Here is a 15,148-nt window from a genome sequence, read left to right as displayed (position 1 = left end):
CCTGAATCGTCCTTTACAGTGTCACCCGCTCTTTATCCATACATTTGAATACATTTGCACAAGCGCAGTATAATTGGACTCCAGGAGGAGCCGCTGGAAGACGAACGACCTTCTCCGTGACCGTTTGATGGCGATTGCTTTGACAAGGGAGGCTTTTCTTCATTAATACCGAAATTCAGATTTTCCAACCTGTGCCACTTCCCTGACCTCAGATTACCATCGTGCATAATCTCACTGATAAATACAGATTTAAATAAAGAGCAGTGAGCGCTGCCTCGCGGCTGAACTCAGGAAACAGTGCCCATCCAAACACTCTTTTTCAATTTTGGAGCGGCTGTGCTTGAGGGCGCAGCAGAAGAAGAGTCTAATGGGATATCTCACTTGACAAGGTCTCAGGCAGGTTCACTGTACTGCTGCACAATCCAGCAGGAGTGGCGATGATGCGTAAAGGTGCTGTGTGTGTGTGTGTGTGTGTGTGTGTGTGTGTGTGTGTGTGTGTGTGTGTGTGTGTGTGGCGGGGGGGAAACTCAGAGAGCAGCCTGAGAGAACCCTGAGGGGGCCGGACGCCATGAGGCTGAGCGTACAGCGCCAGCAGCAATGTGGGTTGTAGAGGGGACAGACCCAGACTCAACCATTCCACCATACACTCGCCATATGGCCCTGGCTTCTCAGGCAGACCTCTCCTCCTCTTCCTCCTCTTCCTCCTCTTCCTCCCCCAGGAATTCCTGCCAGTCAGGAGGGAGGGAGGCAGCTCGTGTGTGACGGCAAGATCGTGTATTTGAGGGTATGACAATGGACGTGTTTGACACACAGAGGAGTGAAGGCGAAGGTGTGTGAGAGAGAGAAACATGAGAAAGGAGGTTCAGAGTCAGACACTCAATCAAAACTACTGAGACGCAGAAAAGCACAAGAGATTCAAACTTCTCCGACACATAAACACACCTTCCAGAGAAAGTGTGTACACGTGTGTCAAAGATTCAAAACCATTAAAAAGACTCTGAATACCATCGGCGTGAAACTTATAGTTTTTTATTATTAATACTCAACACTTCATCTTGTTCATCATGTACAAAGAGAAAGAATAATCTTATTTGAGCACTTATAATTGCAGATATCCGTATTATCCTTATTAGAAGTACCTTAACGATGGGATTTTTTTGCAATTTTTGTCATGACGTGGTTAATTTTGTTATTGAGATTAAGTTGATCGTTTCCATACAAAAAAAAGAAGGTAAATGTTGTCGCCAATATTCAGTATTTACACATCCTGTACAATTATTTGTTTTTGTGTGGTTTTCTGTTTGTATGGTGTAAAAATTTTGGTATTATTTCAAAGAAAAGGGCCACAAAAAGAGAAAAGAATGGCCAAGAATAATATTATGTATATCATTATGTATACAATTCATACTATTCATATGTTACATTTTTGTCAACCCACAGTAAATTGAATCAGGCTGTTTCAGTGTAAATGTGTTTTCACAACCTCGTGAAATACATTTCGGAGCAACCCCTTATGTCGTTAACTCATGAATCCACTGGAGTTATGAACGATAAAGATGGAAAACAGAAATATTAACAAACAAAACTGTACACAATTTAATAAAAAGTTTGAATGCATCAATATAAAGCGATATCGGTACATGTCCATACACAAACACACAGAAAAACCTTTAAAATATTAGTAAACAAGTTCCGTAATGAATCATAGTGAGCTGGAAAGTTGTACGCCGCTAAAATTTCATTGCCCTTCACAATAAAACAATCAGATTCACAGTATAATTCCTCCTGTCTGCATGAGATGAAATCACACCAGTGACTCATTGATAGAAATTAGCAGCTCGACTCAGTCACCGTGAACAAACACGTCAAATAACCGTTCAAATACCAAAGCACAAACAAAAACCCACTTTCACAAGTCAGTTAACGTCGACCCTGCAGCTGACCGTGTCACGCTGTTATTTGGTCCCATGTGTCAGTTCTCCTGACAGAAAAACACACGTCAGCTGAGGTGATATTTACATCCTCCACCTTCAGGATGTTCCAGCCCACTAACTTGCCACAACCACTTCTTGTGTTGTAAAAAAAAAAGATGTGACACAGTGTTTTGCTCTACATGAATCGTTTGAACAAATGTGTTGTGGCATGCTCGTGTGCAGAGGAAGGAGGCTGGGACCGATTCGGCCTTCGGGGAAATAAAGACTTCTGACGAGCCCGTGCTTACTCTGCATCGCTGGCCGACCTGTGCACGCTGGCTGCAGAGCAGAGCAGCTGGAGGCGGGAAAGGCCTGATGATAGCATGTTTACCACAGTGTCAGGTGCAGCTCCGCTTCCCAGTGAGCAGCTGCAAACTGGCCCTAGCTATCCTTCCAGAAAAGAAACAAGGGGACGTGATGTATTGGCACATACAGTGTAGAGTAAGCACATTTTTCTGTTTGGTCATGCTGTTTATTGCAAATGAGTTGAATAAACGTGGTGGCTTGTATGAAAAAAAACAAAAACCCTGCAAACCTAATATAGCGTATGTGCACAGAGATACATTTTTCACTTTTCAATCAACCCTCTGGACGTGAATGCAGTTGGGAAGAAAAACAGAGGAAAGGTACATTTCTTTTTCTCGGGGCCGGGGAGGAGATTGTGGAGAATTATTGGAAACAGTAAAAATACAGAAGAAGAACCAAGGAGTTAATGTTTTAAGTGCATGGGGCCACAATTCCATATGTACACAACATATTACAAACTATATACTTTTCCATCTCAATCAGAGAAACAAGCAGTGGAAAGAGTAGTCGCTCAAAAAATAAATCAGAATCCAGAAGCATTTGTGATTTGAGCTGTCGAACAACACGGTTCAGGAACACGGAGCCAAACGGTGTCGAGAGCAGCCGATTCCGCTGAAGTCAAACTCCACATCAAATGAAACATGACAGAACGGATGTTTCACCTTTTTAATAAGGGGTTGCACAAATGCATTTCAGCTTCAAATGGATTCTCAATTAGAGGAAACCACACTCGTCCTTCTGCTGAAATTCTCAGCAATATTAACAAAATCAACACTGGGAAATCTCCAGTGTGCATGTGTGTGTGTGTGTGTGTGTGCATGTGTTTAAACGTGTGTGTGTGCATGTGTGTAATTTCCTTTACCACAGTGATGTCTATCCCAAACATAGAAAGGGAACGGGATAGGCCGGGCCGACGATGGCTCTAAATTCTGTGTGCAATCATCATTAGAGCCCAGGTCAAAAAAAACGGGCAACAAAAACACAAACGTCTCGTAGGTTCTTAATAAGGACTGCAGCTTAAAAATGAAGGATCACAATATACTGCCTCTATATGCAAATATCATCTATGTATACATGTAATATTGTATTACATAAATGTGTAGATAATTGAATTTATCTCAAAAAGCATGAAGAAGAGCTTACCTTAAAAAGAGTCTAACACAATTCAAGGGAAACTTAGCAAAGACTCCTAAAACTAAACTTTCCCCTTTTATCACCAAACGTCTACACCTACAATAAATTATCCTCAATTTCCAACACTTGAGTGAAAATAAGAAAAAAGCATAATTCTTAACATAATCAGTATACTGATCGGTAAACTATCATAATTAAGTAAACATGAGATTGAAAGAAAATGAGGTTCAATTATATCACTTATGATTAGTCATATTTGTGTTAACTATATTTTGCATATTTTTGTTTGTGTGTTTTTTTCTGTTTTTTGTGAATTTTTATTTGCGTTTTCTTTATTTCTTAAATTGCTGTAAAACATATTTAAAGTTACATCCTGTCTGTCTGTTTACTGTACAAAGTGAAAAGAGTTTTTAAATAGTTTATTTACAAGGAAAAGATTCAACAAACTAACGCTGACACTGATTGATGCTCAACTCCCGAGTCGCGCCTCGGCTCCGTCTTATTTCCTCGTGGTTTCTCCGCCTGCCCTCTCGTCGTCTCACGCCCTCCCTCGCTGATAATGGTTGACCTGAACGCTCAAAAATATGTGCGTATAAAAATTCCAGAGATCCCGACGTATTTAGCGGGAGAGTCATTAATGGGTCGGGGGGGGAGCAGGGGGTGAATCTGTTTGATTTAAGGCTAACTTTATCAGTCTCACTTTCACATTGTTAACGGAGGCTGTTGAATTTCTGAGGAGTTATCAGCAGGTTAGTGGTAGAAAAAAAAATTTGCTACCCCTCCACACACACACACACACACACACACGCACACACACACTATTACACTGGTGCATTTACATCAGGGTATACGACAGAGATCACATTCTACACACTTCTCCAATCTCAGGCCAGCACTCCAGCGCAATCTCCTGCAGCCCTTGAACTCCTGACACCGCCCGCTAATCGAAGATCAAACCTTTAAATAACTAATCGAGGCGTCCTTATTCTGTACAGTAATATGATGAGTCATCAGCAGACAGCTCGGGGGGGGGGGGAGCGGGGGGAGATGGGATGATAAGGCATGTCTACCAAGTGCCTGAACCTACACCGAGGAAAAGGTCCTGTGCAATAAATGAGGCCTCTCCAGCTTAAAAGACTATTAGTCAAAGTGCCTGAAAAAGGTTTTCACAACATGGCCGCCTTTCCCGACGCCACGGACGGCGTTCGAGAGGCCTCTCTCTCCCAAATAGACATCCTCCTCGGCTCAAGCTTTTCCCAGCATCATTGTCACGGGGCAACAACACCTCTCCCACACGTTTCGTAGCATTTCGCCGACATAAAGAACAGTGCATATATAGTCTGAGCAAAGCTTTCCGTGTGCGCCTCTCAGACCGCTCACATGAGTGAAGAGTGATGCCTTCTGCGAAGATACTAGTGAGAGGCCAAAAAAAGTAAGTGCCTGGTGACTGTTGTTATGTAACCTGAATAAAAGAAGTGGTCTAAAGGCTGCCGTGTTGTGAAGTGAGACCCGTCGGTCTATCCGTGACAGTGGGACATCCTGAATACAACCGCTTCATAAAGCACTGCCCATACTTTGACATATGAAATTATTTTACGAAGTTATAAAACATCTCGACGGCAGCGTCTCAAGCCTGCTGTAAATGTTTACTGCAGTTTTGGCTCATAAACGTGAAGAGAACGCCGCCGCCGCCGCAGCAGCAGCAGCCTAAAAGCACGCTGGTCCGTCCCGGTGCCGCCGCGTGTGAACTGGAGGACACATCCACTGGAGACCATTAAGGCACGTCCTTCCTCTCTGTATCTTCAGCTTGTGACGAAACGTGTTGTTCACAGTAACACAAGTTCAGACTCACAAAAAAAAATGTGTGTGTTAAAGTTTGTGTGTGTGTGTGTGTGTGCACTTGATTTGTAACGTCTTGAAACATCAAGTCAGGATCTGTCAGCTCCAAACGTGTCCTCCAGATCCCGTCTTTTTTCCCACGAGGAGCAAATAAATGAATGAGCATGAAGCAAAATATTCTACAGAAAGAAAATAAATAAATAAAATCAGGAGTTAAGGACTCAGTCTTTCTGGCTTGTTGGTTGAAGAAGAGAACGACCTTCCCGCTGTCACAGAACACAACTACAGATACTAAAACAGTAGTGAAATATTCTACCAACAGAACATGAAACAAGGAAAAAAACTTAGTGATATCATAAGCTGTGTTATCTTCATCAATACTAACATCTTTGTTATTCACAACGTTATCAATATTATTGTTGTTCTGATACCCTGTTTTTTTTTTCTATAAGAATATGTTATTACCATTTATGATTGTATTTCTCATAGCAAACAAGGTCGGCTCTTTTGGCGTCAGGGATGAGGAGGAGGAGCGGCGGCCGCGAGAGAAGAGGAGAGAGCGGAGGACGAAGAGAGAGATGGACGGGCCTTCCACAGAGAGAGAGAGAGAGAGAGAGAGAGAGAGAGAGAGAGAGAGAGAGAGAGAGAGAGAGACAACGTCTCCTTTCTGTGGTGACACAGGGGCAGATGGGCAGCTCGCCTCTCTCTCTCTCCGCTCTCGCAGTCCTTCCTCACCAGCGCTCGGCGGGAGCTCTCAGACGGCCATCACACCGCACCAGGCCACACATGTCCAGTATCAAACCGAGATGAGGTGTCATCTCTTTGCGATAAGAACAGAGTACAGTGACTTCTGCCGCACTGGTGGAGGATTTGATGGACTCGAGTGTTTTGAGGGGGAATGTTACTCGTCAAGTAAAGAAGCTTTGGCCATTTCTGAGAGAGGGGTTTACATTCCACACCTCCTCAGGGTGTCCTGATTGTTTTACCCAGATTTTCTTGCAAAAATCGAACATGTAATTTTTCGATCTCACGGTCGTTTCCTCCTCTGCCTCAGGTTTGCCGTGTGCGAACAGCGTCTTTGAAATCATCCCTGATCTCCTGACACCCTCTCCCCCTTCTTTCTCTCTTGCCATTACCTGCTCCTCCCCCTCCATTTTCGCTCACACGTCAGACTCAATGCTGGAGAGTTTCTCGTACACATGGCCATTGCTTCCGTTGAATTGACGTGGGGGGCCGACCCCCAGCATGGAGCCGTGGTGGTTCATCCCACCGAGGCTGAGCTCTTTTGGGAACCGGGGGGCCACGTTGGACACCACCCCGGCCGTGGCAGACGCTGGCAGATATGACGTCGTGCTCATCTGGGCCCTGAAGTCACTTCGGCTGTTTTTGGCAACTTGTTGTTGCTGCTGCTGCTGTTGCTTTTTCATGTAATATTGTTTGGCTCCGTGCATCAGACACTGGTCGTCCCCAAAGGTGGGTATAAAGGGGTTTTGGTTTACCCGGTCGGGGTAAAGAGATTTGGATAAAGAGAACCCTCCCCCGCCTCCTCCTTCCATCAGAGACCTATCCCTGTCTCTCGTGTCTCTCTCTCCGATGGAGCGGCGGTGGAGGCCGTCGCCGCCTCTGAACAAGCCGAACGGTGAGCCGGTTCCTTTCCGGCTCTCACCTCCGTAAAACAGCGGGTCCCTGTCTCTTTCCCTTTCTCTCTCCGAGCCCCCGTGACGCTCAAATATGTGTGCGAAGGGGCTGGTGCCCTCCATGTAGCGTTCTTTCTCCTTCAAGCTGACACTCCTGGGTGGAGGCAGCATCCCTCCCATGCCTGCCCCACCCATCCCTCCACCTCCTCCTAGACCCATCAAACTTCCCATCCCACCCGACTCCTCTTTCTGAAGGTCGACAAACGCATCGTACGAGTGCTGCCGCCGGAGCGGCTTGCCGAATCCTCCGCTCTTCCTCCTCTGCTGGGCCTGAGATTGAGACTGAGGGCCTGCAACCATACCTCCTCCCCCACCTCCCCCCATCTGTTCCAAGAGGTGGTTGTTGTCCTCGCTGATATCATAGAGGTTTCCTGTCTTTTTACAGCCCTCGCAGCGCATGCAGGTCGCCGAACTGGGGCGGCTGTTTCCGCCGCCTCCCGAGGTCCCGCAGCTTATGCCACCACCGTACCCGCCACCGCCCCCTCCTCCGTGCATGGACATCTGCTTGCCCCCTCCTCCCCCGCTGGCCCGACAGTTCCTGCACTCCCACTCTCCCCCTGCCAATCCAGATCCTCCCCCACTCTTAGAATCAACCTTTTTGGGTTTGCTCTTAAGGAAGTCATCCACCGGGACCAGCGAGGTGCAGGGCCCCCCAACCCCATCTCTATTCCCAGGGCCCTCTGTCAGGTCCACATGCTCCCACTGAGGGACGCCTTCTTTTGGCCGAAACTGGTCCAAATAGAAATCCCTCACACTCTCCTTCTCTCTGAAGACATAGGAGTTCCCATCATTGTTTCCACCACCTCCTCTTTTGCGTTCAGGGGGCAAAAGAGGCGGGGAGGCTGAGCGGTGGCCATGGTAGTGGTGGTGGCTAATGTGGTAGGGTTTCCTCCTGTAGCCCAGCTCGATCTCGTCCAGCTCCCGTCTGGACTTAGCAGAGGCCGGCCTCTTTTTCAGGCTATCGCGATACTTTTTGCGCTTCTTGGCGTTGCCCTCCAGGTTCCCGTACGTTACGGTGTGCGTGGAAATGTCTGAGACATCCGAGCGTATATTCCCATCTTCCTCTCCTCTCCCGGGACAATAGCTGTGCCCAGGGATGAAGGTGGAACTTGAGGCACCTCCTTTAAAAGAGAACTTACCATACACGTCTGGCAGGCCTCCCTTGAAGCTCTGGCCTGAGGGGGGAGTCTGTCCAGACAGGAGGTCAAACTTGCTCATGTTCCTGTGAGTCAGTGCAGAACAGGGCTGGGTGGTGAAAATAGGAGCCACCCCACCACCCAGGCTGTCACAGTCGAACATGCCGCCCTCCAGTGAACTCGCACTGCCCAAACTCTGGGGCCTGTTGGGAGGAGGTCCGCTGAGCCCCAGCGTTGAGCCATGATGGTGCAGGTAGTGGTCCTGGTACAGGTTGCTGTCCTTCAGGTGGAGGTTGCCAAACGTCCTCTCCACCTCACTGATGTAGTCACTGAACATGTTGTCTTCCGGCAGGTAAGGAGGCTTGCAGTCCGAGTGGCCTGCCAAGCTGCGCCGGTGCTCAGAGATGTCATAGACAGAAGATTCTCGACGGATGAAGTCCAGGGCACTGTGTGGTGAGCCGTTCACCCCTGACAGGGAGGCCATGTTCTTGGCGGTGCGTAAGAGGCGCATAATGTTGGAATGGGTGTTGTTCATGGTGGCTGATGGGGAGTTCAGGGCCGAGCTGCTCTTCTCCTCGATCTGCACGCCGTGGATGCAGCTGTAGATGCCCTGTGGGGGGGGGGAGGAAACAGACAAGAAACAGCATTTAATGATGAATATCTTAAATCTAAAAACATTATGTATTCTAAATTGACAGAAGCATACGTTTACATTGCTCCCAGACCTGATGAGGTGAAGTGAGAGCAGCTCTTTCTGCTGATGAATAATAATAGATTCCAATAAATGTGGCATAAAATAATAAAACAGATCTACATGTGATTTATAGACAAAGTATTGGCCGGTGTGAGATAAAGCGAGACGGTGCCAGTGGGCGCACAGGATGAAGACTGAGAGCGGGCAGTGGAGCTGGATGGTGAATGACTGATGCTGACAAAGAGGCTGTAAAAGGCCCCTGATCAATACCTTTAATCAATGTGATTAGAATTCAGCCGAACAATATCCTCCGGCAGTTATTAAACACCTCAGCTCTGCTGCCCCCCCGGTGCCACCGGTCACCAGGCGTTCTCCCCTCCGAAGACAAAGGCCGAGCCAAGGAGACACTGGCCGAGCGGTTCAGTGACAGAAAGATAAACTGGCCCATTTGCATTCAGTGATGTACGATACAGTATTCAGATAAAAATGGATGTACGCAGGGAGAGCAAACCAGGCATGATGGATGGGGACGGCATCAGATCAATGGCTAACAATGATTTTACTCAGTTTTTCTGGACGTCTGTGGAAATAAAGGGATTCTCTTCCATTGTTAAAAATCGGAGAGCGGCTGACCTCCGACCCGTTCACCACTGCAGAGGTCACGACTCTGCCACGAGGTCAGGGGGGGGGTCAGCGGCCGTCAGATCCTCTCCCCCTGTTAAGCCGCGACTCTTCGACGTCTCTTCCTTTTATCCACTAATATGTCTCGTTGACCCCGGCTTCGTCTCTCCCAAGCCACTCGTCTCTGGGTGTTAATTGGTTTCATGGACAGCGACTGCATCGCCGCAAAAAGGCCTCCACCCCTCACTCCGGGTTTTATAGATAATGTTGTTAGTTCTTTCAATTTCACAGTCTGTTAACAGCCAAGTATGTAAAGCTTGAGTGTGGCTAAAAGCGAGAGAGGTTAACACAAATACAAAATGACGGAGGGAAATCGTGAGGCGGAGGACAAACGTACACTTCACTTAGAACCGTCTCTCAATGTTTGTCTGTTTCTTATCCGTCTCATCCGTGTTCCTTTCTTCCATCTGTCTGTTTACGTAAGTTTTCGTCACTTCATCTCTGTTGTTTTTCTTCTTTTATTGTCTTGATTAAACTCCACCTGTTGCCGAAGTCTGTCGCTGATCCTCGCTCCCCGGAGATCGATGACATCATCGCGTCTCGATTGTCGACGAGGAGAATCTTTCCTGATTAGGTTTTCACCTTCACAGACGCCAGGACTGGGTCGTATTCAGTGGTGACGTTGGCGTTGAAGGGCAAGGTCAGCGCGGGCGTTTGTGCAGCTTTTAAGCGCTTCCCCCTCGGACGCAGACGCACGACCGGTGGAACGAGACGTTAATACTGTAGTGCATCAAATATGGGACATTTCACAAAGCGATTCCTGCTTCATATTCAGCAGCAGATTTCGCCCACATAATGTAACAGTTGGCAGATTGCTGCCGGCCCGCTGCTACACTGGCTGATTATTTGGGCATAATGTGTGAATAGCTGTAACTGTGGCCCGAGGGTTCCTAAGAATGTTTTAATCCTCCCGGGGATCACGGCAAAATCTATAAGTGATTACACTGGTGCAGAGAGGCAGGAATTCAACAAACAGGCCCCATGTTCAACTGCACATAGTGTACATGCAGCAGCTCGCGATTTAAAACTGCTCCTGTGCCGTTTATGGTGCTAAATGTAACCAAACGTAGATGTGAGAAGATTATACCTCGAATACATTTACTGTTCAGTCACGAGAAGCTTTAAATCAGTATAATTAATTTGTTTCAGTGGTGCAGGTGGGACCTGGAGGAGCAGGTAGCCGGGACGGAGCCGCTAACACCGAGACCGAAAGGCCGTGACCGAAGTCACTTGACCGACGCCAACCGTGACAGATGTCTCATTTTTTACACTGCCGGGCTCAAATGTTAATTGCAGCAATAACAATAACGTTTATTGGATTATGCTGTGAAATTAAAAAAAGAAAGAAAAGAAAAGTGGAATCAATCCGAGTGGCAGCGAGAAAAAGAAAAGGAAGAAAATGGCCGAAGCTGGAGAGAAAAGCACTCGAGCAAATGAGAAGGACACAATGTGTTGGTGTGGCCGAGGATTCTGGGAAAGATAATAAACGATAATTTCCGCTGCTGTTGTTCCATAAAGCCCGAGCCCTGTGCCGCACATGCAAATTAACACTGAATGAATATTTTAACATCATCTGGTTTTATTTGTGTGTTCATTCATGTTGTCACATCGCAGCAAAGACAGAGGTAATTTCTGGTAAATGAGCGCAATCAGTGAATGTTGCACGGAGCATAATTGCTCCCGGATCCATTTCCCATACAAATTATAATGGTGTAATAATCAAAAACAACACCAAGCAGCCTGCAAATGAGAAGTCAGCTGACATTTCAGCAACTGGTACTTTACGCTGCTTCTACACGAACGGACACGGACACGCACACGCAACCATAAACAAGGCAACAGCAACGACATTAAATTAACAGCGTACAAAATAATCAAAGTTGGGGCACTGGGGCGTAACATTAGAGCAGAGAGGGGAAAATGTGATGTTGTCGTGTTTTTTTTTTTTTTTTTCTTTTCTCCGTGGCCTTGCTTTCTCCGCGGTGCCGCGGCAGCTCATCAAATGGAGGGAGCGAGCAGCAGTGTGTGGCTCCGTGCCGTAAATTAGCCACGCGGTTTGGCCTGCAGCGGTTCACCTTCAGAGGCACACAGTGAATTACACCGGAGCCATGTCAAAACAATTGGAATGCAAATCAAATACCTCGGGGGTGACTTTGGTCTCCTGGGATCCGGTAATCTACCCTCTCTGGTTCTCTGGCTGATTTTAGTTGAGTGGAATATCGATTTCGGCTCAACATTTTGTAAATATTTACCTGATGGACGTCAGGAAGCGTCAGAACGAAAAGGAGGGAGCTCCTATATCTGGTTTATTTTGGCGTTGGCGGTTGGAATTTGGTTTGTAGGTTGTCTTCATCATTTAAGAAATAAAGCTCTTTCAATTCAGAGACATTAGCGGCTATAAATCTGATGATGCAGGAGTGAAGAGATAAGTCATGAAGGTGACTTTACAGACATGGAACGACTCAGTGATGCAGAGGTCAAACGCAGAATTAAAACCCTTTTGGATGTTTTGCTCCCTGCAGAAACGTTCTTGTCTTTTCTTATGAGACAAACCCGACAACACGAACTCAATGACACAAGACAACACAAAGCCTGTTTGTTTGTTTTCATACATGCATGTCAGAGAACGCAGGATTTTGAGTAATGCCTGGTGCACACTAGATGATTTTCAAATCTGAACACAGGGCAGACCCAACACACATGGCAGATGAAACCGATTTTTAATATGTCAACGGTGAGAACGCTCACACGAGACGATCCAGTCGAGACGCAGAAGCACAAACTCTGCGTTTAACCAACAGAGACCTGGGAACTCACAGAAACTCACGTGATTAAATGTGACTTCAGAATAAAAACGGAAACAGGAAACGTCTTATTTACGCTGTAGGCAGCCCTGTACGCAATATCCGGTTGGAGAAGCATCTTAATTCTGCTCACTCGCCCAATCGCGGTTTCTTTCATACTACACGTGTACCACGATTTAGAATCAGGACGGCTCAGATTCAGTCTGTGACTTAGATTATGTCTGTAAACTCCTCACACTATGGGATCAACATCATAATACATATAATCTGTTGAGGTCAGACTTAAATCGATAACGGCCCTGCGGCCATCTGGAGGACAGAATCAGACCTGGAATCAGCCCAGTTGTCCTCTAGTGTGCAGCAGGAATTAGCACATTTCTTCATGTGCTACTAGAAGCAATTCAAACATGTAAAAAACACAATGATCTCCCCCCCTTGGCAGCATTTCTTCTCAGGTGCTAACGCGAAAACTCACAACTTTCCGGAAGTTGTCACCTTTGGTTTTAACTTTGGCAAAGACGACCGAGTGGATGCTGGAGGCCGTGAGGAATTTTACACAGAAAGATATTAATATCATCCACGGCAGAATTTGGAAGGTGCGTTAGGTAGCAAAGTGTGATACAACTGAGCGTATGCTGTATTTCTGTGCTTGGAAACAAAACGCAAGGTGTGAAATGTGTCAGCTCAAGTGTGCTGGCTCCGTTTTGAGCAGATTATGTTCAGGATCTGAATCTTTCAATCAGAACATTAGAAAAAGTACAAGTCGTGGCTCTTTTCTGCGTTTGATGGTACCAGTGTGCACGAAAAGTGGATTCTCTCGTAATTTCTCACCCTGCTAATGCTGAAGACGAAGCCGGGCTGGCCGGAGCAGACGCCCATGAAGCAGAAGCGAAGCTGCCAGTAGAACCAGTGCTCGCAGATAAAGGTGATGAGCGACAGAGCCATGGCGGCACCGAGCATGTAGAAGACGCCGGCCATGTTGTCCACGTCCAGCTGGCTGGACATCACCTCGTTCTTCTCGTGGTGGCAGATCCCCGTCAGCCAAAGGGACTCCAGCTCCTCCATCTCACCTAGAGGGAGGAAATGCAATGACACGGCAGGAGGGAGGAGATAGTGACAGAGCGAGAGGATGAGCAGAGAAACAGATGGTGTGGAGAGAAGAGGAGGCAGCGAGAGGACAGGAAGGAGGGATGGACAGAAGAAGGGATTTTTATCATTTGTATGGCAATTGAAATGAAGAAAAAGGAGTGTGTAAAATAAAGTAGAAAGATATGAACAGGGAGGAGACAAGGGATGGAGAGATGATGAAAGAGAAGAAGAGAGGAGGGGAGATGGAAGAAGGGGTCAGGGAAGTTACATTCTGCAAAAACAGGAAACACATCACACGTACATGCCATTGGTCACATGCTAATTTTCACTGATCTGATTTGCACTAATTTCTCTGAATAATTTTTAAAACAGCCATGTAAATAACGTGTGTGTGTGGATCTATGCAAACGTGTGTGTTTGAGTGTGCGTTTGTGTGGCTGCTCGTGCGTCTGGTGCTGGTCCCCGAGCTTCTGGTCTCTTTGTGGGTCACCTTCTGTTTCATCGCGGGCTGTTCTCTATCAAAGCCGACTGAGGCAGGACAAGCGTCGGTTAATTAATCATACGTTCAGCCGCTGTCGCTGCGTGTCAGCGCGACTCCTGCACCGGGGCAGTGGCTGAGCAACAACACGGAGCGCCACCGCATACAAACTGCAAGGAGGTGCTGAACGCACACACACACAGACACACACAGACACACACAGACACACACACAGACACACACAGACACAGACGCACACAGACACAGACAAAGTCGTACAACAGCTTAATGGTCGTATCTGCTGATAGATGGTAACTGCTACTATCTTGTAGCTATTTTAATGGTTTATTAGAAATGTGACGCGTGTCCCTGTCTGAATTTGAATCAAGGGCATCGGAGTCACATATTTTTTTACTTGGGAAAAGTAACTGAATGTTAATGAAGTTAATGAAAAGAAGTTTCATGAAGTTCAATCAGGGAATTTGGGAATTAACGGAAATAGTCATTTGACCGACTGTGTTTCTTTTCTTTACAACTCTGTGACCTTAAAGCGACGGTTTTGACGTTTTGGAGATGAAATGATAGATACTCAATCCAAGTAGTTCTGCTAAAAATGAAGCTAAAGCCAGTAGCTGGTTTTCTTAGCACTATTCCATTCATCTTTATTACCTTTAATCATCCTTCATGTTTCCCCTTCTTTTAACTCTCGTCACTTTGCAGCCTAACGTGTAAAAGTGTGAAGACCTGTGATTTACTGCAGAAATGGTTTTGATCCAACAGCCAATCAGAAAACCACTGGTTCCATTTTTTATCTGTGATGTATTTGTTGCTCCCGCCTGCGTCAAACTACCCAGAATCCTCCTCTCAGCCTCCGTCTCAGACCGACGGGCCGTCCGCTCGAGTCTGATCACTTTCTAGGCCACCGGGAAGGGGCGTGGCAAAGTGACATTGACATCCTGAGAGGGGCGAGACAGGGCGGCGCGGTGGTGCAGTGTCTCACAGTCGACCCACATTCGAGAGGAATCAAACTTATGATCAATAAGTCAACAATACACACACACAGAAATCTGACTGAATCGTATGTAGGTTGATAAAAATAAACCTGTGTCACATAGTCAGAGTTTCTACACCCATCTCTCTCTCTCACACACACACACACACACACAAACCCCTCTTGCTTACACACATAGGCCTGACCCATATTCACCCGCACACACACACACACACACACACACACACACACACACACACACACACACACAACCACACAAAGCCAAGAACTCATGCACGCACTGTCGAAATACACCAGGAGCTATG

The 15,148-nt window shown here is 46.7% G+C and overlaps 1 protein-coding gene across 6 annotated transcripts in view; it reads right to left on the bottom strand.

Moving 5' to 3' along the window:
- Positions 1-6,280: 6,280 nt before the first annotated feature.
- LOC117766213 (glutamate receptor ionotropic, NMDA 2B) overlaps positions 6,281-15,148 on the bottom strand; it is a 104,663-nt gene continuing 95,795 nt past the window's right edge. For 4 of the 6 annotated variants that reach the window (XM_034593043.1, XM_034593039.1, XM_034593040.1 and 1 more), the window contains exons 16-17: positions 13,096-13,334; positions 6,413-8,695 (exon numbers count right to left, since the gene is read on the bottom strand). In XM_034593043.1, coding sequence (XP_034448934.1) covers positions 6,413-8,695; positions 13,096-13,334 — 2,522 coding nt within the window. Of the gene's footprint in view, positions 8,696-13,095; positions 13,335-15,148 lie in introns of all 6 variants that reach the window. The other 2 variants (XM_034593045.1, XM_034593044.1) reach the window with 2 other exon arrangements.

Source organism: Hippoglossus hippoglossus, chromosome 8, assembly GCF_009819705.1.
Source record: "Hippoglossus hippoglossus isolate fHipHip1 chromosome 8, fHipHip1.pri, whole genome shotgun sequence".
NCBI lineage: Eukaryota > Metazoa > Chordata > Actinopteri > Pleuronectiformes > Pleuronectidae > Hippoglossus > Hippoglossus hippoglossus.
The sequence above is the reverse complement of the archived record's forward strand: the minus strand, read 5'-3'. Positions and strand labels throughout refer to the sequence as shown.